Source organism: Oryctolagus cuniculus, chromosome 1, assembly GCF_051225735.1.
Source record: "Oryctolagus cuniculus isolate XC-2025 breed Fujian yellow rabbit chromosome 1, ASM5122573v1, whole genome shotgun sequence".
NCBI lineage: Eukaryota > Metazoa > Chordata > Mammalia > Lagomorpha > Leporidae > Oryctolagus > Oryctolagus cuniculus.
The window spans coordinates 99,653,512-99,674,955 of NC_142867.1; the positions used below are offsets into that span (position 1 = coordinate 99,653,512).

Below are 21,444 nucleotides of genomic sequence, written 5' to 3' on the forward strand. Positions count from 1 at the left end.
TTTATTTATTTGAAAGTCAGAGTTACAAAGAGGCAGAGGCAGAGAGAGAGATAAAGAGAGGGAGAGAGAGAAAGAGAGAGAGAGAGAGGTCTTCCATCCGCTGATTTACTCCCCAGATGGCCACAACAGCCGGAGCTGTGCCAATCTGAAGCCAGGAGCTAGGACTTCTGGGTCTCCCGCGTGGGTGCAGGGGCCCAAGCAGTTCCATCTTCTACTGCTTTCCTAGGCCATAGCAGAGAGCTGGGTTGGAAGTGGAGAGGCCAGGACTCGAACCAGTGCCAGCAGTGCAGGCGGCAGCTTTACCTGCTAGGCCACAGCGCTGGTCCTGCAGCAGCTATTTTGACTGTCCCCTTATCAGAAAAAAGGAATCACAAGGATGCTTCTGTTCACATTTTTAACAAGGATGTATTGATGTATTATTTTTTATTTTAAAAGAAATGTTTTTAAGGTAAACAGTGAATAAAGGAATGAAAAGAGAAAGGTGGAAAAGAATGCTAAAATTTTAGTAAAAAGACCAGGCACTATCTTTTTTCTGTCTCCTCTCATCCAGCTCCCTAGCCCCAACACAACATGCATTGGTCAGTGTACAAGGCTTGGAAGGGGAATAGACTCTCAAAAGTTTATCACATATAGGAAATTGCTGCTCCATTTTGGTGGCCAGATGTAACTTAAAAATAATAACCACCAATTATAATTTATCTAGAATCTGCTATACTTTGGTACTTTATGTGTACTTTTAAATCCACAATTTTTTTTGTGCTACTTTCTGGAGTAGGTAATATCTCCATTTTTAGTTGAGAAACTGACTCAGAGAGTTTAATTTATTTGTCTTAGGTCAATCACTAAGTGACTGAGTCAGGATTAAAATTCAAATCTAACTGTTGCCAAAGCTCATGCTTTTTCCACTTAGCCCTATTACCTCTCTTCTGAGGAAGAATCTATGGAAAGAATTCGCCTGGCACCACTCAGGGAATAGGATCCTCTGTCACTAGGAAGATTTTTTAGCCAAGCTCTTGATGCCCATGATGATTCATATTTAGATCATGTTCCTTGAGAGTAGGAAAAGATATGAAAGATATCTGTAAGCAGCTGGTCTTAACATCTGAGAGCTGTAAATAACATTTTCAAGGAAACCACCCAATGATATTGTAGGGAATCTCAGAGGTCAGGGGAGTGGTTTATGCCTCTCCACAGCTAACATTTCAACCCTTGCTGAAATTTCCTTTTCATTTTCAGCTTTAATGAGAGCTAAAGTGTTTATCTTAAGTAGCCGTAAGAAAGATTCACGGAGATTCAGAAGGGTCCGTCTCAAATAACTGCACTTCCAGAAGTGGAATCATCAGTAGAGAGGCCTGAATATCCAGCCAGGCCATGTGTCAACACGTTTTCCAGCCCATGGTAAGGGAAACTTGCTCGTGGGTAGCCACATGTTTACACACTTCCAGTTGTATAAGTGTGCATAGGACACAGTCCTTGGGCCACCACCTAAAGCAACAAGATTTTGTCCTATTTTCCCAACCTGTGAACTGTAAGGACAGATTACAGTAGAGGAATCTAATTATTGAAAGTTGCCAGTCGGAAAATGTTCTGGCTTCTCAGCCCCAGCATTGTCACTAACAATCATGGTGAGTAGTTGTGGAGCTTATCTAAGGTCTTCCAGCTATAAAATTCAGAATGAGTGGGGATGGAGGGAGGGAGGGAAGGAAGTATGGATATCTTCTGAGAATTTTATCTATGAAATACAGGAATTCTGTTCTCTTTATATTAATAATAATAAAGTTTCAGTGTTGACCCAATAACCTTGTAATATCTTCTAGCTGAAATATTTCAGAAACTGTATTAGAGGTTTAATGGTGAGGAGATAATTATTCCCTGTATAAATAATTTAAAAGTAACCTCAAGGGCTGATTCTGAGGCCAGAGTGCTATTTAGGACATCTGCCATTCTATGAGTCTGCTGTGTATCCCACTTCCCATGTTGGATCGTTCTCTCCCTTTTTTATTCTATCAGTTAGTATTAGCAGACACTAGTCTTGTTTGTGTGATCCCTTTGATTCTTAGACTTATCAGTGTGATCAATTGTGAACTGAAGTTGATCACTTGGACCAGTGAGAGGGCATTGGTACATGCCACCTTGCTGGGATTGTATTGGAATCCCCCTGGCACGTTTCTAACTCCACCATTTGGGGCAAGTCTGATTGAGCATGTCCCAAATTGTACATCTCCTCCCTCTCTTATTCCCACTCTTATATTTAACAGGGATCACTTTCCAGTTAAAATTTAAACACCTAAGAATAATTGTGTGTTAATTGCAGAGTTCAACCAATAGTACTAGAACAAAAAAAATACTAAAATGGATAAAGTATTACATTGTACATCAACAGTCAGGACAAGGGCTGATCAAGTCACTGTTTCTCATAGTGTCCATTTCACTTCAACAGGTTTCCCCTTTGGTGCTCAGCTAGTAGGCATTCAGATCTGGCTGAAGAGCCCAAGAGAGTATTTTAAGCATGGAAAGCCAAGACACTCTGGAAAAAAAAAAAAGAAGAAGAAGAAGAAGAAGACCTAAATGAAAGATCTCTGCAAGTGAGATCCCAGTAGAAAGAACGGGGCCATCAAAGAAGGAGGTATCTTTCTCTGAAGAGAGGAGAGAACTTCCACTTTGACTATGACCCTGTCGGAATAAGATTGAAGTTGGCAAACTCAAAAGGCTTCCATAGCCTTGGCAACTCATGACTAGAGCCTAGGGAGATTACTGATGCCATAAACAAGAGTGTCAAATTGTTAAGTCAACAACAGGAGTCACTGTGTACTTACTTCTCATGTGGGATCTGTCCTTAGTGTGTTGTCCAATGTGAAGTAATGCTATAACTAGTACTGAAACAGTATTTTACACTTTGTGTTTCTGTGTGGGTGCAAACTGATGAAATCTTTACTTAATATATACTGAATCAATCTTCTGTATATAAAGAGAATTGAAAATGAATCTTGATGTGAATGGAATTGGAGAGGTAGCGGGAGATGGGAGGGGTGTGAGTGGGAGGGAAATTATGGGGGGGGGGAAGCCATTGTAATCCATAAACTGTACTTTGGAAATTTATATTTACTAAATAAAAAAAAGTAACCTCAAATTATTACCAGTGTATCTCTCCTACCTCTCAATTGAAACTGTGCCTGCATTACGTGGTAGAGTTTAAGTACAATGGCAGGGTGCTATGCAATGTGAGCATTCATTTGAAAGGATTTCATAGTTTGTGTAAGTCAAAGGGTTCTACTATATTAAAATGGACAATAATGACTGCTCTCATTCTCCTCTTGCGTCTCTGTTCCCTGGTGAATCTTAACCACACACATATGGCTATGGAGTCCTTCACCTCATTTTATAGTCACAGAATCTTAAAGCTAAAAGCTATGAAACAGTCATGAAGTTTTTGTTGATGAAAAGGGTAAGAAAGAATGATGTGAGGTAGGCATTGTAGCAGAAGGGGTTAAGCCACCACTATGGATGCCTACATCCCATATCAGGGTGCCTGATTCAAGCCCCAGATTCTCCCCATCTTATCTAGCTTCTTGCTGATCTGGGCAGCAGCAGATAATGGTTCAAGTACTTGAGTGCTTGCTACCACATGGGAGACCTGGATGGAATTCCTGGCTCCTGGCTTTGGCCTGGTCTACACCTTACTTTTGTTGGCATTTGTGTAGTGAACCAGTGGATGGAAGATTTCCCTGTCACTCTGCCTTTCAAATAAATAATTAAATCTTTCTTTAAAGAAAGGCTGGACTGGCACTGTGGCACAGCTGGTTAAGCTATTGCCTGCAGTGCCAGCATCCAGTATTGGCACCGGGTCAAAGTCCCAGCTGCTCCACTTCCAACCCAGCTCCCTGCTAATGTCCCTGAGAATATGGCCCAAGTGCTTGGGCCTGTGCCAGCCGTGTGGGAGATCTGGAAGAAGCTTCTGACTCCTGGCTTCAGCCTGGTCCAGCCCCAGCTGTTGCCTCTATTTGGGGAGTGAAACAGAGTATGGAACATCTCTGTCTCTGTCTCTCCTCCTCTTCCTCTGTAACTCTATTTTTCAAATAAATAATCTTGCATTAAAAGCTGTGCATAGATTTCAAAATAATTTTTAAAAGAAAAGAAACATTTAATAAATATGACTAGAATTTAATCTTAGCCAGACTCTTAACAGCTTCAAGGAAAGTCAAGCCAAACAAAATTTGAATAAATTTGTCTCTTTCCAGAAAATATGACATTATACTGAAGAATTACAGTCACTTTAAATTAAAATCGTGTAAGAACAGAACAACTCATATTTCAGGGCTGAGTTTTTTTTATGGCAACCAGATGGGGAAAAATTATGAGATCTTTTATTTTAACTCTATGTACTTCTTTTTTTATTTAGTGGAGAGGCAGAGAGGCAGTTGGACAGATAGACAGTTCTCATTCGGCTGGTTCACTCTTCAAATGCCCAAAACAGCCAAGTCTCCACCAGGGTGGAAGCTAGGAGTCAGTAACTCAATCCAGACCCCCATGTGAGTGGCTGGAACCCAATTCCTTGAGCCATCACCTAATGCCTGCAAGGGCAAACATTAGCAGAAAGCTTCCACGGGGAGCAGAGCTGCAACTCTAACCCAAGCATTCTGATATGAGACATAGACATCCCAAATGACATCTTAACCACTAGGCCAAACACCCTCCCCTGGTATCTTTTTTCAAATCATAAGTAAGATTCAGAAGAACCTAGTCTATTTCTGAAGTTAATATAAAAATGGTACTTATTAAAATATATGCCTGCTGTCAGGTACTTATAGGTCATTTCCTCCCAGCAGAGATACTCCTTCATTCTCATTGGCTGGGCATTGCCTAAAATCTCATTACAATATGGCGCCTGGCAGATGTTCGAGGGGTGTGTTTGCAGCTGCTGCAGTTAAGCTACATAAGATCAGACCACCAGCAGGGATAGGTCCGCTTTACTTCCGGACATGTAGACAGTGAGTGATCCTTATACTTTGCTTAAGGTGCTCCTATGCGTGGTCCACCCATGCCTGCATGACCTTTTCACTGATTGGCTCCCCTACTGCGCATGTCTTTCGTAAGCTTTATAAGCCTGTATACTCCTCAATAAAGTAGTTCCTACTTTGACAGAACTCACGGGTGCTTGCAGTGTGCCTGACCTGTCAACTTTACCTTTCCCGTTCGCCTTGTCAGGGAGTGCCTGTACTTCCCCTGCTGGTCAGGGGCTAGCCACAGGCTTAAGACCCCAACACTCATCCTCATAGAAGGAGTGGTCATATGGTTTGATTATTGGGCTTGCTTTACCTCATCACCATAGATAGAGAATATATCCTTTTATTTTGGAAAATTGATTTGTGGATTAAATACAGCCTCACCTAAAAGTCCCTATTAACCACTATGGTATCAGAATAAACATACCTGGGACACTAAAAATAGCAGGAAATGGGGGTGGGGGTGAGGAGAGAGAATCAAGTACAAAAGCATTCAAGGGAAATACGTTTCACTGTACACGTCCTTCTGATGAGCAGAATGCTTTATGGTTCAGAGACTAATCATCAATCATAGTAAATGTCAGAGATGTGATCTTTCATAAGTGACATTCAGACTGAACTGGCCCAAACCACACTTAAAATCAGTGACATATGGTATAATGGATAATGAACTTTGTGTTGGCAGTCTCTCAAATTGCATGTGGCTGTCTCATTTCCAAAGTCCAGATTCGACGATATTATCACAGGTGACCACATGAAATCGTCTAAGTTCACCTTTCTGCTTATTCTTGTGGCCCACATTATAAATGTGACTCCAGTCGTGTGACAGAGTGGGGGTGGGAGTGGGAACTTACAAAAAGGGCTTAGCAATGTCACCTGTGTAGCTCCTCCACTCTCGGATTCCAGGTGTCACTTTCTACTCAACAGAGAAAGTTCAAAATTGATTGAAGACACGGTGAATGCCTTTGCAAACGAGTGGAATGGCAAGCTCAGTGGGGATTCAGCAAAGGACAGAAGCAGCTTTCATACTGAATTGTCAGACCACCACCATGAACCTCTGGGCTTCTGAAACACTTGCCGTTGTGAAGACAAATTAGCTTGGACTTGGCAGGGTGCCTGTGATTGTATAGGTGGTGGGTTTCACTACCCCTGTCATCTTTGTAGACACAGCATGTAATGAAAATAGGTTCATTTTCTCTATGTCCTTTCTGAAGCAGTGTCAGGGGAATATGACACGGGTGAGTGGCTGGAAAAGAGGCCGCTCTCAGCTGGATCTGAGTCAGGCAATGCTGTGGGAGCCTATGAACGCTGCCCCAGACCACTCTCATATCATGCAGGCCTGGAGAGAATTGCTGCTTCTGAGAAAACTCATTTTCACTTTACTTACCCAAGAAGGAAGCAACAAAGTTCGGAATTTTTAAAATTTGAGGTCTAAAATGAAGACTGCTTTATCCCGATTTGTTATTCCTTGGGTACACTGTGATGCCAGGAAAAATGTGAGGCTCAAAATGAGACATAATTTGGAAAGACTTATTGACGTTTAATATTTCTAAAGCTGTCGCTCCCCGTCTTCGTGGAGGAACGACACGGGACCCTGCGCTGTTCTTTCGTCTGCTCGGCCCTCCCCGGGTTTGCTGCTGGTTCTTCCCGGGTTGGCTACCGACCCTTCCACCTCCGTGGAAGGGCAGTTCCCCCTGCCACCTTCCCCACTTCTGCGGGGGAGCGGCACACCGCCGGCCGGCTCTCTCGGGGGCTGCACAGGTGTTATTCGGATAGATGTTCCCCCTAGATGTTCCTGGTGCATGTTGTCTCTCTCCTCCTTTATAGTCCTCTTCCGCCAATCCCAACTTGGCTGCCCACACGCCGAGTACGCTGCTTTCCTCCAATCAGGAGCGGCTCTTGCAGCTTGTCAAGTTGGTGAGAGGCAGCTGGGTAGAAGCTGTACGCTCCTCTCCCAGCGCCACATTGTGGGAGAGCAGATGCATAGAATAAGTCTTAATTCCAGTAACAGTATAGTCCGAGTTGCTCCCAGTTGCTCCCCACATAAAGCTATTAAAAATTTGAAAGACAGTTCCAGCATCTTCTCTGAAAATAGAACACTTGCATACAAGGTTACACCTTATATAACCTCGGAGTCTTAAAAATTAACTTTTATTCCATTGTCCTAATCTATTTGCTGTTGCTCTAACAGACTGCATGGGACTAGGTGATTCATACAGAAAAGTGGTTTATTTCATTGACGATTCTGGAGGTTGGGAAGTTCCAGATGGGGGTTGCTGCTTCTGGAGAGGCCTCATGCAGAAAGTGCAAGAGTGAGCAGGAACAGGTAGGTGAGAGGCAAGAGGCAGTGAGTAAGCAGAGCTCCATTCACAACCTGCTCTCGCGTAACCAGCCCAGTCCCGCGAGAGCCAGAGCTCGCTCACTCCTGCGAGAAGACGTTCATCTATTCATGAGGTCTCTGCACCCAAGACCCAGACACTGCCCCCTAGACCGCACCTCCAAGCTCTGCCACATTGAAGAATTAAGCTTCAACATGGGTTTTGGTGAGAACAAAACATACTCAAGGGGCCAGTGCTGTGGCACAGGGGGTTAAAACCCTGGCCTGCAGTGCTGGCATCCCATATGGGTGCTGGTCTGAGACCCGGATGCTCCACTTCTGATCCAGCTCTCTGCCATGGCCTGGAAAAGCAGTAGAAGATGGCCCAAGTCCTTGGGCCCCTGCACCCCCATGGGAGACCCGGAGAAAGCTCTTGGCTCCTGGCTTCGGTGTTGTTCCAGCCATTGCAGCCAACTGGGGAGTGACTCATCAGATGGAAGAATCTCTCTCTCTCTCTCTCTCTCTCTCTCTCTGCCTCTCCTCTGTGTAACTCTGACTTTCAAATAAATAAATGAATCTTTAAAAAAAGAACATACTCAAAGCATAGCATAAGCAGAGCTGTAGACAGAAGTACAAAGAGGCAAACTTGTTTGGGAAAGAATTTACAGAACTAGTATGGTAGCTGAGTTGGAACTGGGTGGAGGAATTGGAAGTGGAGGGTGCAAGGACAGCTTTCCTTGGAGAAATGGGGAGGAAGGAAGAAAAATAGGAGGACAAAGAGGAGAAAGAGAGTTTGTAGTTCAAGGGAATAGAGAATCAGGCATTTAGTCTAGTGGTTAGGTCACCCATATCCCATATTGGAATGTCTGGATTTGATTCCTGGCTCCAACTAATGATTCCAGCTTCCTGCTAATGCAAGCGCTGGGATCCAGCAACAATGGCTCATGAAACTGCATTCCTGTCACCCCTGGAATGTGGAAGACCTGGATTATATTCTAGACTTCAGCACTGGAGCTTGGCTCCAGCTGTTGCAAGCATTTGGGGAGTGAACCAGTGAATGGAATTGGCTATCTGTTTCTCAGCCTCTCAAATAAATATAAAGAAAAATAAAATTTAAAACTTCTTTTTTTTTTTTTTTTTGACAGGCAGAGTTAGACAGTGAGAGAGAAAGAGACAGAGAGAAAGGTCTTCCTTCCATTGGTTCACCCGCAATGGCCGCTACGGCCGGCGCTGCGCCGATCCAAAGCCAGGAGCCAGGTGCTTCCTCCTGGTCTCCCATGCGGGTGCAGGGCCCAAGCCCTTGGGCCACCCTCCACTGCCTTCCCAGGCCACAGCAGAGAGCTGGACTGGAAGAGGAGCAACAGGGACAGAACCAGCGCCCCAACCGGGGCTAGAACCCGGAGTGCCAGCGCCGCAGGCGGAGGATTAGCCAAGTGAGCCATGGCGCCGGCCAAAACTTCTTTGATCTTAAGACAGAAGAAATGTGTGAACTTCTCAGTCCTACCAGAACTTGAATCCTTTCTGTTAGAAATGCAAATGAGAGCTAGTGTGTAAGAATGTCGTGGATTAGTGGTTCTCAGACTTCAGTGAGTTTAAGAATCATGTGGGGAGCTGGTTTAAAATGTAGTGAGCCAGATTCCCATCTTAGAGATTGCCTCTCAACAATGTCTTGTGTTGGCACAGGAATTAGCAATTGAACAGTCAGGTATTATAATTCCAGTAGTTCTTGCATTTTGAAAAATATGTTGTACCTTTCAGAAGCAAAGACATATTCAATTCACTTATCTCCTTCTCCTGCTTAAAAAAGTGTGTGCGTGGCACAGGGTCGGGATGGTGTATTTGGCACAGTGGTTAAGACATCACTTGAGATTCCTATATCAGAGTACCTGGGATTTGCTTCCAGTTTCAGCTTACTAAAATTGCACACTCTGGTAGGTAGCAGGTGGTGGCTCAAGTGCTTGGGTCTCTGCCACCCATGTGGGAGACTTGGATTGAGTTCCAGCTCATGGCTTCAGCCTGGCTGAACCGCAGCTTGTGGGCATCTGGAGAATGAACCACTGGATGGAAGATTGTGTGTGTGTGTGTGTGTGTGTGTGTGAAATAAACAAAAAGTAAAAAAAAATGGTTTTAAGCATGAATATCTAACTTTTACAAGAGTTTTATAAGGCCTCATCACCAATTCCTAACACAATTTTAGGGAATACTTTGTACCAAGTATACATTTTGCTTATGTTGTAATAAGATTAACCATTAATTTTTGAGCACCTACTAATTGCCAAGTATTGCGCTAAGAATTTGATAATTATTATCTGATTTAGCAGTGATCCTTCAAAGGTATTATCCTCTATTTTTATAAATAAGGCAATTAAGATTCACAAAAATTCAGTAACTCATCAGAGTCCACATTTTCATAAGTGAAATACAATCTATGAATTCAAAGGTCATGCTTTCTTAAATGCTTTACTTCCAAATGTTCTAACAAATAGGAGATGAAAATTACCATGTGACAAATTCCTTCAAGTGTGTATAACCAGCTGATGCCGTAGATGGAGCTGTCATTTCCACTTAATCCCTACAAGTAACTCTGACACATTGAAAGCAGCTAATCAACCATCAATATTCTCCTCTCTTATTATCTACTGCTCAGTTAACAGACAAAGAAAAGATGATACTAGGGCTTATTTCAGATTCATGGGAAACAGAGAATTGTATAAGTTGCACACCCCGTGTGACTGAGCTATAGGCACCATACTCTTAGCACCTTTATCCAGAGTAAGACAATGTGGCTCATGCCCTATAACCATTTACCTGATGCTGTAGAGGAGCAGCTGTAGCGATTGGGAAGAGCCCTGTCTGCCTGATCTCAGAGTTGGAGAGAACTGGATTTGCTCTGTATTTTAGGGTTTGTGACTTGTCTCTTCCGAGTCTCAGTCTTCTGGCGGTTAAGGTCTGAATAAAGATAAATACCTCATAAGAAAAAAGGAAATTAAATAGAAGTGATGAAAGTTCCTACACATGGTAGGTATGCAATAAAGTTTGTTTAAATATTCTGTTTATACAGGAATTCTGACCCCAACATTATGCAGTGTGAAAAAATGGAAATTTCTCCAGTACCACCCTGTTTGTAGATGAATTTGAAAATATGCTCAACACTTTGGGCTTTGATGAGTAATTCATAAACATCGTCAAATTGTTCAGGATGTTGATAGAGACAGATCAAAAGAAACAAGCATTATGAATATTTCATATAGAAGCAAACTGCCTTTGGAAAAACTGTTTCAATTGCCTAAAGTTTAAAAAGAAGTTTGGTTTGCTCATTAATGTATTGAAACTTTTGGTACTAGAACTTTTTTCATGCCTCTTTTAAAATTGTACTTCAGTGAACATAAACCATGCACTTGGTCACAGAAGTGAGTACATGTCTAGTTCAAAGATTTTTATACCTACCCAAACAGTAAATGGTGTGTTCAACTGATACTTATCCAATGGTGATGATGATGGGTTAGCTAGGGACAACAATCAAGCATATGGGAGAATGCTATTAGACAAGAAACACACATGAGAAAGATGTGCAACGCAATGTGATAAGTGCTGTGAATGTGGTTAGGCATGAGGCCCAGAGAGGGAATTATCTGGTGTAATTTCAAAAGAGTAATAACACTGGATGGCGATCTTAAACCAATGAGCAGGACTTGATTAGGGCATTCAGATAAAAGGAATAGCTGTGCAAGGTCACTGCGGTGGAGGAGAGCTTAGACGGCTTGGAAATTACAGATGGCAGGAAGTGGTTGGGAATGAGAATGGAAGGAAGGCCTGTGGGACAGGGAAACGGGAGAATCTACAGGCAGATCAGCTAAGAAGGGTCTTCTCGATCACAAAAAATTTTAAATATTTTGAAAATGGAAAAATTATAAAATATACCTGAGAGCATACCAGAGGGAAAGGGATCAGAACTAATTTATTTTGTTGCTAAGTACTTTCTGGGGTATTCTAGGCGTTAGAGACAGGATTCTAAGTAGTGGGATTTCCAGGTAGAAACAGATATACTCTGCCCAATGAAGAAGGCGTTGGGAAATCCCATATAAGTATGGGGTGGCTGGGGGCTGAGTGTGGCACCCTAAGACTTATGGCAAAAGGGACAGTGAAGACATCCCCTTGATATGTCCTCTACATTGATTGAGAGCCCCAAATTAAATTAGAAAACAATGGAAGAACTACAATTTCATGACCATTTTCACACACTCCTGCCTAGGTCAATGGAGCAAACATAGAAACATGATTAGGGGAGCTGATCAGGTTGGCGTACCTTGGAGCTCTTCTCTTAGAGCCATGTGCTTGGGCCATGGATTATCTGGAAAATTTCTTGTGTCTTATGAAGCCATTATTTTGTAGCCCCAGGGAGGGGAGATAGAGACTAGATAAGATGTTGGGACTATCAGAAACCCATAAAAGCCTGTGTGTTTATTTCAACATAATAGTTATACAAAATGGTACATTCCAGAAAATATCCAATTTAGTGATTTTAGAGAACACTAGATTGAAAAATCTAAACCAGAACTGTAAAATGTATTTTTTGATTCAAATGATTGGCATTAAATGTGGGCAGCTCAACCACAAGATACCCTAAGATTTATGGCAAGAAGAGGGAAACATCACCCAACAGAGAGCTGCTCAACAGGGTGACATGGTAAGTAGAGAGAACTGACCTGGCTGTAACTGTGTGACCCAAGACCCATTGTCCAAGCTCTGTGTGACCACAGACATAGTTTCAAATAATTTTTGGTGGCAGGAGGTCCCTCCCAGTGACTGAAGCCTGATGGACAGGGATCCCAGAAATGCTCCAACTTGGAAGTCAAAGTGACATGGTCAGAATCACCAGATTTGGCCTTCTGTGCCATAACTAGTGCCAGTGGTTGGAGAGACCCTCTCTGCTTCAACCATGCAGATACTTTCAATATCCTAAATTCATCATGTTCTCTGACCTTTGAGTCATTGTTTGTGATGTCCCTTTTGCCTCGAATCTCCCCCACAGCACTCCAATACTTGTCTCCCCCACAAATCACAGCCTTCCTGTGAATGGGTTTTATCTATTTTTTTGTTTTATCCCTAATGTCTAGTACAATGCCCAACACATGTCAGTTTCAAAATAAGAAGTTGCTGAAGGAGTGAATGGACTAAAGAGAAAGAAGCTAGTGTAAGGTCAAGGTGATGGGCTGGTTTTTGAAATAACAACTGGGCTTCAGCGCTCTGGTTCTGGTTCCAGAGAATTAGCATATATTTGAGGTGGCCAGGCAGGCTTTGAGTGGATGTGGATAACATTGACAGTACTATGATGATTCAGGAGACCCAAGGTCCCGGGCAAGGTTATACATACAAGGAGTCTCATGAGTCAGGGATTTAGCCCTCATGACTAGGCATTCCAAGTGTGAAAGACATAGACGTAACTCGTAACCCCACAAGTGACATCATTAGTGAGTATCTTACCCCTACAAAGGTGGAACATTATGTGGTTTGCATTTGGGACCTATCTGTAGATCCAGTCACAGGAAGTTGGGGAAATAGCAGACGTGAAAATTGGCAGAGAAATTACACGGAGAATTACAATTGTCAACTTTATCTAATTAGGTTGGTAGTTTAGAAGACTGGAGAATCTGGGGGCAAAACTTAAAAGATAATCAAATGGTTTGGAAATCAGAAATCTACAATGAAGCATGATTTGCATGCAGTCCCCAACAGAGATTAAGATGATACTGGGTCCAGGCTGGCACCGCGGCTCACTAGGCTAATCCTCTGCCTTGCGGCGCTGGCACACCGGGTTCTAGTCCCGGTCGGGGCGCCGGATTCTGTCCCAGTTGCCCCTCTTCCAGGCCAGCTCTCTGCTGTGGCCAGGAAGTGCAGTGGAGGATGGCCCAAGTCCTTGGGCCCTGCACCCCATGGGAGACCAGGAGGAAGGACCTAGCTCCTGGCTTCGGATCAGTGCGGTGCGCTGGCCACAGCAGCCATTGGAGGGTGAACCAATGGCAAAGGAAGACCTTTCTCTCTGTCTCTCTCTCTCACTGTCCACTCTGCCTGTCAAAAAAAAAAAAAAAAAAAAAAAAAAAAAAAAAAAAGATGATACTGGGTCCAGTGCTTTGGCGTAGTGGGTAAAGCCGCTACCTATAGTGCTGACATCCCATAAGGGTGCTGGTTTGAATCCTGGCTGCTCTACTTCTGATCCAGCTCTCTGCTATGGCCTGGGAAAGCAGTAGAAGATGGCCCAACTGCTTGGGCCCCTGCCCCTGCATTAGATACCCAGAAGCAGCTCCTGGCTCCTGGCTTTGGATCAGCGCAGCTCTGGCCATTACAGCCAACTAGGGAGTGAACCAGCAGATGAAAGATCTCTCCTCTCTCTGCCTCTCCTCTCTCTGTGTAACTCTGACTCTCAAATAAATAAATAAATCTTTTTTTTTTTTAAAGATGATACTGTGGTCATCCTAATTTTACCTCTTACACCTGATTAATGAGGGCTCTGCTCCTTAGCTCCCACATATGCTAAGGATATAATGTATGGAAAGTGCCTAGCACAGGCCTTTACATACAGCAGACCCAATAAATGGCACGTGCTCTAAGTGTGGGAACCAGGGCACAGACTTTAGTGAGAGGCCAGAGCCTGAAGGACTGTTGTGTCATTTCTTCTACTATTTCCCTCCTATCACCACATGCACATGTTCTCAAACCCGCAAATACTGGTAGAGCCTCTGATGCTTTCTTTAAGTAATGGAAAGACTGCTAACAATCTGCCAAAGGCCCTAGACATGCCCATGAGTAGGCGTGCTGCCTACCGAGTCATTAGCAGTTGCACGTGCATATGTGTTCTCTAACTCTGTAATTAGGGACAGAATATTGAGGACCATACATTGCTATTTCCCAACTTTTGTTGGGAATTTCTTGCAAAGTACAGTTTCGTTTCATTAAATAAGATTCTTAATCCTGGCTACACATTAGAATCACCTGGAGTCCTTCTAAGGCCTATTGAAGTAGCAGCTTCTAGAAATAGGCTGAAGCTTGGTGTTTTTCTAGGAGTTTCCAGGTAATCCTAATGTGCTAATCCAAGTGTAGCCATTTGTGGAACTGACATCACTTAGAAGCTTGTCTGAAATGTAGACTCTCGGGCCCCACCCGGGGATTGAATCAGATTCAGAACTGAATTGTAATTTGCATTTAAATAGGACTTTGGGTGATTCACAGTCACATCAGTACTTGAGAAGTAAGCGCTGGTATCAGTGAGTCTCAACTCTGGCTACCCCATGTAATCCTCTACAGGACCTCAGGTGCTTAGGTCCTACCCCCTGACATTTTTATTTAATTGGCCTGAAGCAGATCCAGTACCAGGATTTTGAAAAATCACCCCTGACTTAAAATTGACTTTCTTTGGGTGCAGCCAGGCTGAGAATCACAATGCTGTGTGGGCAAAGCCTCAGTGACAGATTGGACTCTGGGCAAGGAATGCCTTCATGAAAGGTGCAGTGAAGGAGGAGGCTTAATGATATTTCCCCTTCTCCATGGTCACATCAGAACTAGCACAGTAACAGATTTGTTCTCTCATGGAATATTCTAGCAACATGCTTAAGAAATGTCTATTTCATATGTCTCCTTTATAGCATATATGTAAGGTTGTATTTTCTATTTTTCTCTCTTCATAACTGTAGCTTATTAATGATGAGCTCATTTTACATAATGACAACAATCAAACGTTAAAGACATGACTCTCGTTTGAGTTCTGCTCAGTGGTAAATAATTCTAAATATTTGTATTAAAGTAATCATGAAGATAATATAGGGTAACAGAAAGAGTTCTTGTGAATTCTAAAAATAAATCACAAGACTTCAAAGAAATTTTGCATTTTTAACAGAAGCTTCAGGCTAGGCCCTAGACCCCCGAGTAGAATTGATTTATTCTCCTGCTGCCCTTGAGACCAGTTCAGGAGGAAAGTCTAGGGAGCACTGAACCATCGGACTTATTTGAAATGTGACACTCTTAGTTGACTGGGCTTCAAATCCTCTGCAGTTGGCTTATCTCAAATGCTAGAAATACTGAGGCATTTGTCACTTCAATCCCAGCCAAGGGTCAGACACTGTGCCACACACGGAAGCTAAAATAAATTCTAAAAGTAGTTTTTGTGGTTGACTTAACTTTATTCACATGATAGCTATAAGGGCTGACAAAGACTTCCTGTAACATTTCTTCTGCTGGGTTGAACTAGAGTTTGGTTGTAGACAGTGTGGATTGAAGGGCTGTGAGGTGAGACAGATCAGGGGCTTGTTACAATTCTATATCATTACGAATCCAGTTTAATTTTAACCTTGTGGCATGTCTAACACATTTGCAGTAAGAGTTGGGGAATAAATCTGACACTCACTGGCAAACACTTGGCAGCCCTTGAGAGCCGCATCTTAAAAGAACACACAATCAACCCTAGCAGTAGGGCATGTCAGACATTGCGAGTGCAGATCAGAGGTGCCCGTGGGTGCCAAGAATGGCATCCCATGACAATGACAGCAGCGGGACTGCAGGGCATACAGCAGGCAGCTCCAGAGTCTCAGTCAATCCCAAGAGGGTGTCATGGCCTCTCAGTACTGGTAGGACCTCACAAGGAGCCAAATAAGGATCACTGTAATAAGGACAACAGTGAAGTTGAGACACAGCTCCCGGGTGGATCGCTCCATTCTCAGCGTGGCTCAGTGAGAACTTGTGGCAGGCTTCCGAGGGCACAGCAAAGGCCTCTGGCTCGTCCTCACCTCCTGACAAGGACAAAGAAGACACGGGAGATGAGTGAGCATCCTGTGAGACAACTCTAGTTCTTTCCTCAAAGGAAAAAAAACATGCTGTGGAAAAGGAGACTGTTTGGGGGCTGGATTGTGTCTCTCTAAAATGCCATATGTTGTGGCTGGTGCTGTGGCACAGAGGCTAAGCCACCATTATTTGCAGTCCCAGCATCCCTTATGCGCACTGGTTTGAATCCCACTCCTGATTTAGCTCCCTGCTAATGCTCCTGGGAAAGCTGTGAAAGATGGCCCAAGTGCCTGGGCCCATGCACCCACATGGGAGACCTGTAAGAAGTGCCTGGCTTCTGGCTTTGGCCCGACCCAGCCCTGGCCATTGCAGCCATCTAGGGAGTGAATTAGCAGATGGAAGACCTCTCTCTCTCTCTCTCCCTACACTCTGTAATTCTGATCTATAACTAAATAATTTTTTAAAAATTGATTAATTAAAATGTCATGCTGAAGTCCTAAAGCCCAATACTTCTGAGTGTGACTTCATTTAGAAATAAGGCTTTTCAAGAGATAATTAAACTGAGGTCACTAAGATGGGTCCTACTCCAATGACAGCTGTCCTTGTAACAAGTGGGGATTAGGACACAGACACATAGAGAGAGAAGGCCATAGGTCCATTCACAAGCCAAAGAGAGGCCTCGGAAGAAACCCAACATGCCAGCACCTCAATCACAAATCATATTTGGACCAGAGCTGCAAGTCCTAACTGAGTCTCTCTCCACTCAGCCAGTGTGCCCTGAAGATTTTGGGCTTGCCAGCCCCCACAACCTTTAAATACACACACACACACACACACACTCACTCTGACAAATAAACAGAGCCTGGCTTTTCTGCTGAATGTCATGAAAACTAACTCGTTCATTGTATGGATGCTTTGGATAACATACAAAATAGTACATTTTTCTCTCTCAGATTAATGTGTGTGTGTATGTGTGTCCTCTTTGCTAACTTAAAGGATCACCATACAAGGCACCAAAACAGAAAAATGTTCCGGTCCAGTGTTGTTCCTGCCTTGACTTCCCATATAGGCATGGGAGATCATAATATTCTAGTTTCAGGCTGCTTTAAGTCTTCATCCAACCTTGGTGAAAGCACAAAGCAGTTTCAACAGCTGCGTGGCTTCTGACAAGCCCTGCACAGGGCACAGAGCCTACTAGGGTCAATCAAAAGTCCCTCACACAACAGATACTCAGTCCAAAGAGCAAGTGTTAACCTCATGGGTACTTCTATTTCAAAAAGGGATTGCGCCAGCTATTTTTAGTCCAGTCCAGGATGTGCCTAGATTGTAAACACTTCAAAGAGCAGGGATGGTATCCTCTTAGGGTGTACAGATTGTACATGCAGGGAATCATACTTTGAGAATGCATGTACTACAGTCAATCTATTACTTTAGTGATGAGATATAACTGGCATTTTGCTATGTGGTCTAAATGAAAGACTTGGATATGTTAGGTACTTTAGATTCTTAGATATCTATACTTTAGATATTTACAACAAAAGTCTACTGTGGAGTGAAAAGTTTTAAAGAAGAAAGCTGTTTGTTAAGGGTGGGAGCTCCAGGAACTGAAAGGGTTGCTAGCAAATTATTGGCTTATGATAAATTATTAATTATAACTACTATATTTATTACTTATGAATGGCCAAATTATTAATTGCATGAATACCATATGAATAGTCATTGTTCATGTTGCATACTTGTTGGTAGAGCAGATTAAGTCAGATGATAGCAACCTCTAGGTTATTGAATCTTGGTTCAAAATATGGTGAATGAGACTGGTTAATGTTTCATTTCCCTCTTAATTCTTATCCATCGTTTGGCCCTCAGCATGAAGGAAGTACTACATTGCTAATGAAAATCTTTACAGACATTTGCTTGGAGGAGAAAATGAACGAAGAAAATTAACACATAAAGGAGGAGAGCAAGTGCAAGAAGGCAACAGGAGGGCAGTGAGTCCAGTCAAGGAGCAAAGGCAAAGGAATGAGAAACAAAGACAGACTCTCCCTTAGGATTTTCTAAATGAAATCAAACCCTGGTCCAAATACCCACTTTCTTGGGTAACTTCTCCAGATATACAGTAAATATCCTGTATTTAATGATCAAAACAACCCAATTCAGGGGGAGGAAAATAATTGCTCCACCAAATCTGCTGTTTAAATTAAGCTCTTAAGTAAAGGGAGTCTTGGATGATGGCCTAACAGGAAATAAGAAAAATGCTTTTGTTATCTTCACAAAAACTCACATAAGTATTATTGTGATTTTTATCTCCCCCAAGATTACAGCTGGAAAAAAATAACTTTTAGAGAATGGTTAAATTGTTTGTGTGGTGGCACATTAAAGGCAGCAAATTAGAGGCAGGCCTAGGAATGGCTGACCGGAACTAGTTACTAGGATTGTGGTCACTCCAAAGGAGTAATTACAAGACAGAGTTATCACTGGCGAAGAACTAGTCTGAATAAACAAAATTAGTGTGAATTTTCAACCACTTTGGGAAACTATTTGACATTTTTGAAGCTTAAAAATGCTCATCTCCTAGTATCTAACAATTTTACTTCACCCCAGACGCTTAAGTGCATATGCACCAGGACACATATACAAGGGTATTCACAGAAACATTTTCACAATAATCCCAAATTGGAAATAATACAGATGTTCGTTAATAGTAGAACTTGGCATATTCATACATTTTAATACTAGAGTAGAAATAAAATACATGGATTTCAGTTATAGCTACACAAAACAAAAATGTGTGGATCTCAGAAATATAATTGTTGGGTGTAAGATAGTTTGCAAGAGAACAAAATGACTCCATCTATTTAACATAAAAAACATGGAACTTTATCGCAATATTAAGGAGGTTAGTAAAATTTTAAATAAAAACCAGGACAAGATGATCTCAACATCTTGGGACAGCAGGGGAGGTAATCTGGCACAGATTTCTGGGATGCTAACAAGGAACTGCTTCCTGCCCTGGGTGACAGCTATACAATTGATACCCTAAAATTATGTCTTAAACTGTATATGTTTTATGTGTTCTTCATATTGCTTTATAGTCATCTCTGAATTGACAGGCTATCTATTATTATTCTTTCTTTCCTCTGCTTTACCTCCTACTATTTTTTGCACTTTGATGGTGAACTTAAGTATTTATTATTTCGTGTATTCTTTAAATGACTAGAACACACTTAAGATGACAATTTCTAAAGGATCCATTTCTTTCAACATGTGTGCTCACAATTAACTGTAGACTTTACTCACACACACATTTATGCCTTTTAGGAATATCCAAATTTAGGCAAAAATCCAGATCAATCAAGTTCTATTGGCTTCAACTTAAACCTTCCCTGAAGTCAAGTTCATGCCATATGATCCAAAGAGATTGCCATATGGATGAACTGAAAACCAAAAATCTATGAATAAATTGGACAGGAAGTTTGACTTTGGAGTCAATGGAGTCTTTGAGAAAATTAAAGACTTTCATCTGTGCTATAAAAAAAGTTTTGTAACTATCGGAAGGGGAAACATGCATGAAGAAAATAGGAATGACTTTACATCTTAAGGTAGGTATTGCCTATTTTATTAAGATATGTAAACATTCTGCCTTTCTCATTTAAAACTTGCACACACACACACACACACATGCACCCTATGCTAAGCCTAAAAACCTTGCTGTTACCTGAAGAAGGTCAAGGACACACGTTGGCTGCTGTAGGTTTCTCCTTACTTTCTCCAACTCTGGCTCCAACTCCGGCTCATCTCCCAGGCTGTGTGGACTCCTGGGCTCTGGGCAGGGCCTAAAGTAGTCCAAGGGAGGTGACACTGTGATGTCACTGATGAAACAGCTGAAAGGAACAACCCTGAAGGTTTGAGGCTATTTGTGTTCAGGGGGACTTGGAAATATGTTGACTAAGACTGTTTCTTCAGCTGCCAATTTATTTAAACATCAAAGGGCACTAAAACTTCTATTTCCAGTTCCCTTTTGGTGCACTTGATATGGATTTTAAATTGATCCTTTGCATTTTCATGAATACATCTAACTTATCTTTAAAAACATCACAAACCATTAGTGATAAAATAATTTTTTTTTTGACAGGCAGAGTGGACAGTGAGAGAGAGAGAGAGAGAGAGAGAGAGAGAGAGAAAGGTCTTCCTTTGCTGTTGGTTCACCCTCCAATGGCCGCCGCGGCCGGCGCACCGCGCTGATCTGATGGCAGGAGCCAGGTACTTATCCTGGTCTCCCATGGGGTGCAGGGCCCAAGGACTTGGGCCATCCTCCACTGTACTCCCGGGCCATAGCAGAGAGCTGGACTGGAAGAGGGGCAACCGGGACAGAATCTGGCTCCCTGACCGGGACTAGAACCCGGTGTGCCGGCGCCGCAAGGCAGAGGATTAGCCTAATGAGCTGCGGCGCCGGCCAGATAAAATAATTTTTAAAAATCAGTGCAGCATCTGGCCACTCCCACTACTCAGCAGGCCTAGGTGTAAAGATGTGACTTTGTGTTACCACCTATATCTTTAGCTGTTTGCAATATAAAGAGTTCTCTCTCTCTCTCTCCAACACACACACACACACACACACACACACACACACACACACACACACCACGATCCAGAATTCAAAAGACATCTTGAGCTGCTTCAAAATTGACTTTAGTCCAAACAGTGAAAGTTATCTCTTCCATCACCTGCTCCCCATAACTTTCCAGCTAAACAGTGCATTGCAAGTTTACACCTTAATCTACAGTTTCATCTGAAACAGCTGAGAGAGGCGTGGTTTGTCTATCTCTGTCAGTAAACTAATATAGCAGTAAATTCAAATGGCAAGACATAGTCATTTCGATAGATTGGGGCTAGAAATAGAACTGGTCAAAATTTTTGAAAAACCTGAGTTATTGAATAAATGTGGAAGATGTCAAATTATATAACTTTCTTTATGAATACAGGCTAAATGAGTTTGCAACCAACAAATCAGATGTTTGAAGATAAATAGAGCCTCTGAAGGGTTTAATTGGACTTCAAAATAAGTCAGTTAAGCACCTTAAATCTGACCCCAGCAGTTGTGTTTGCTCAGCAAATCCCTTCTTTATAATAGAGCAATCCCCCTCTGAATTCCCAGTCAGGGTTAATCAAAGTCATACATCCCAGGCTTGGGCATTTGGCTCCTCAGGACTCTTGCATAGAATATCAGAGTGCCTGGTTCAATTTCCAGCTCTGTTCTCAGCTCTAGCTCCCTGCTAATGCACACACTGGTAGTTCAGCAGGTGATAGTTCAGATAATCAGGTCCCTGTCACCCGTGTGGGAGATGAGGACTG

General features: G+C 42.6%; 1 protein-coding gene and 1 long non-coding RNA gene across 3 annotated transcripts; one reads left to right on the plus strand and one right to left on the minus strand.

Moving 5' to 3' along the window:
- The first annotated feature begins 1,100 nt into the window (after nt 1-1,100).
- LOC138850557 (uncharacterized) lies at nt 1,101-3,133 on the plus strand. 2 transcript variants are annotated; one of them, XR_011390487.2, is made up of 2 exons: nt 1,101-1,625; nt 2,441-3,133. It is a non-coding gene; the product is annotated as an uncharacterized LOC138850557 (long non-coding RNA). The 2 variants fall into 2 exon arrangements; XR_016234394.1 differs by having other exon boundaries at nt 1,105-1,398.
- Nucleotides 3,134-15,478: 12,345 nt separating this feature from the next.
- Nucleotides 15,479-19,901, minus strand: SLN (sarcolipin). The gene is made up of 2 exons (NM_001082387.1): nt 19,808-19,901; nt 15,479-16,100 (listed from the first exon to the last, which is right to left on the minus strand). The coding sequence occupies exon 2, from the start codon at nt 16,023-16,025 to the stop codon at nt 15,930-15,932; it is 96 nt and encodes a 31-aa protein (NP_001075856.1). The 5' UTR covers nt 16,026-16,100; nt 19,808-19,901; the 3' UTR covers nt 15,479-15,929.
- Nucleotides 19,902-21,444: the final 1,543 nt, after the last annotated feature.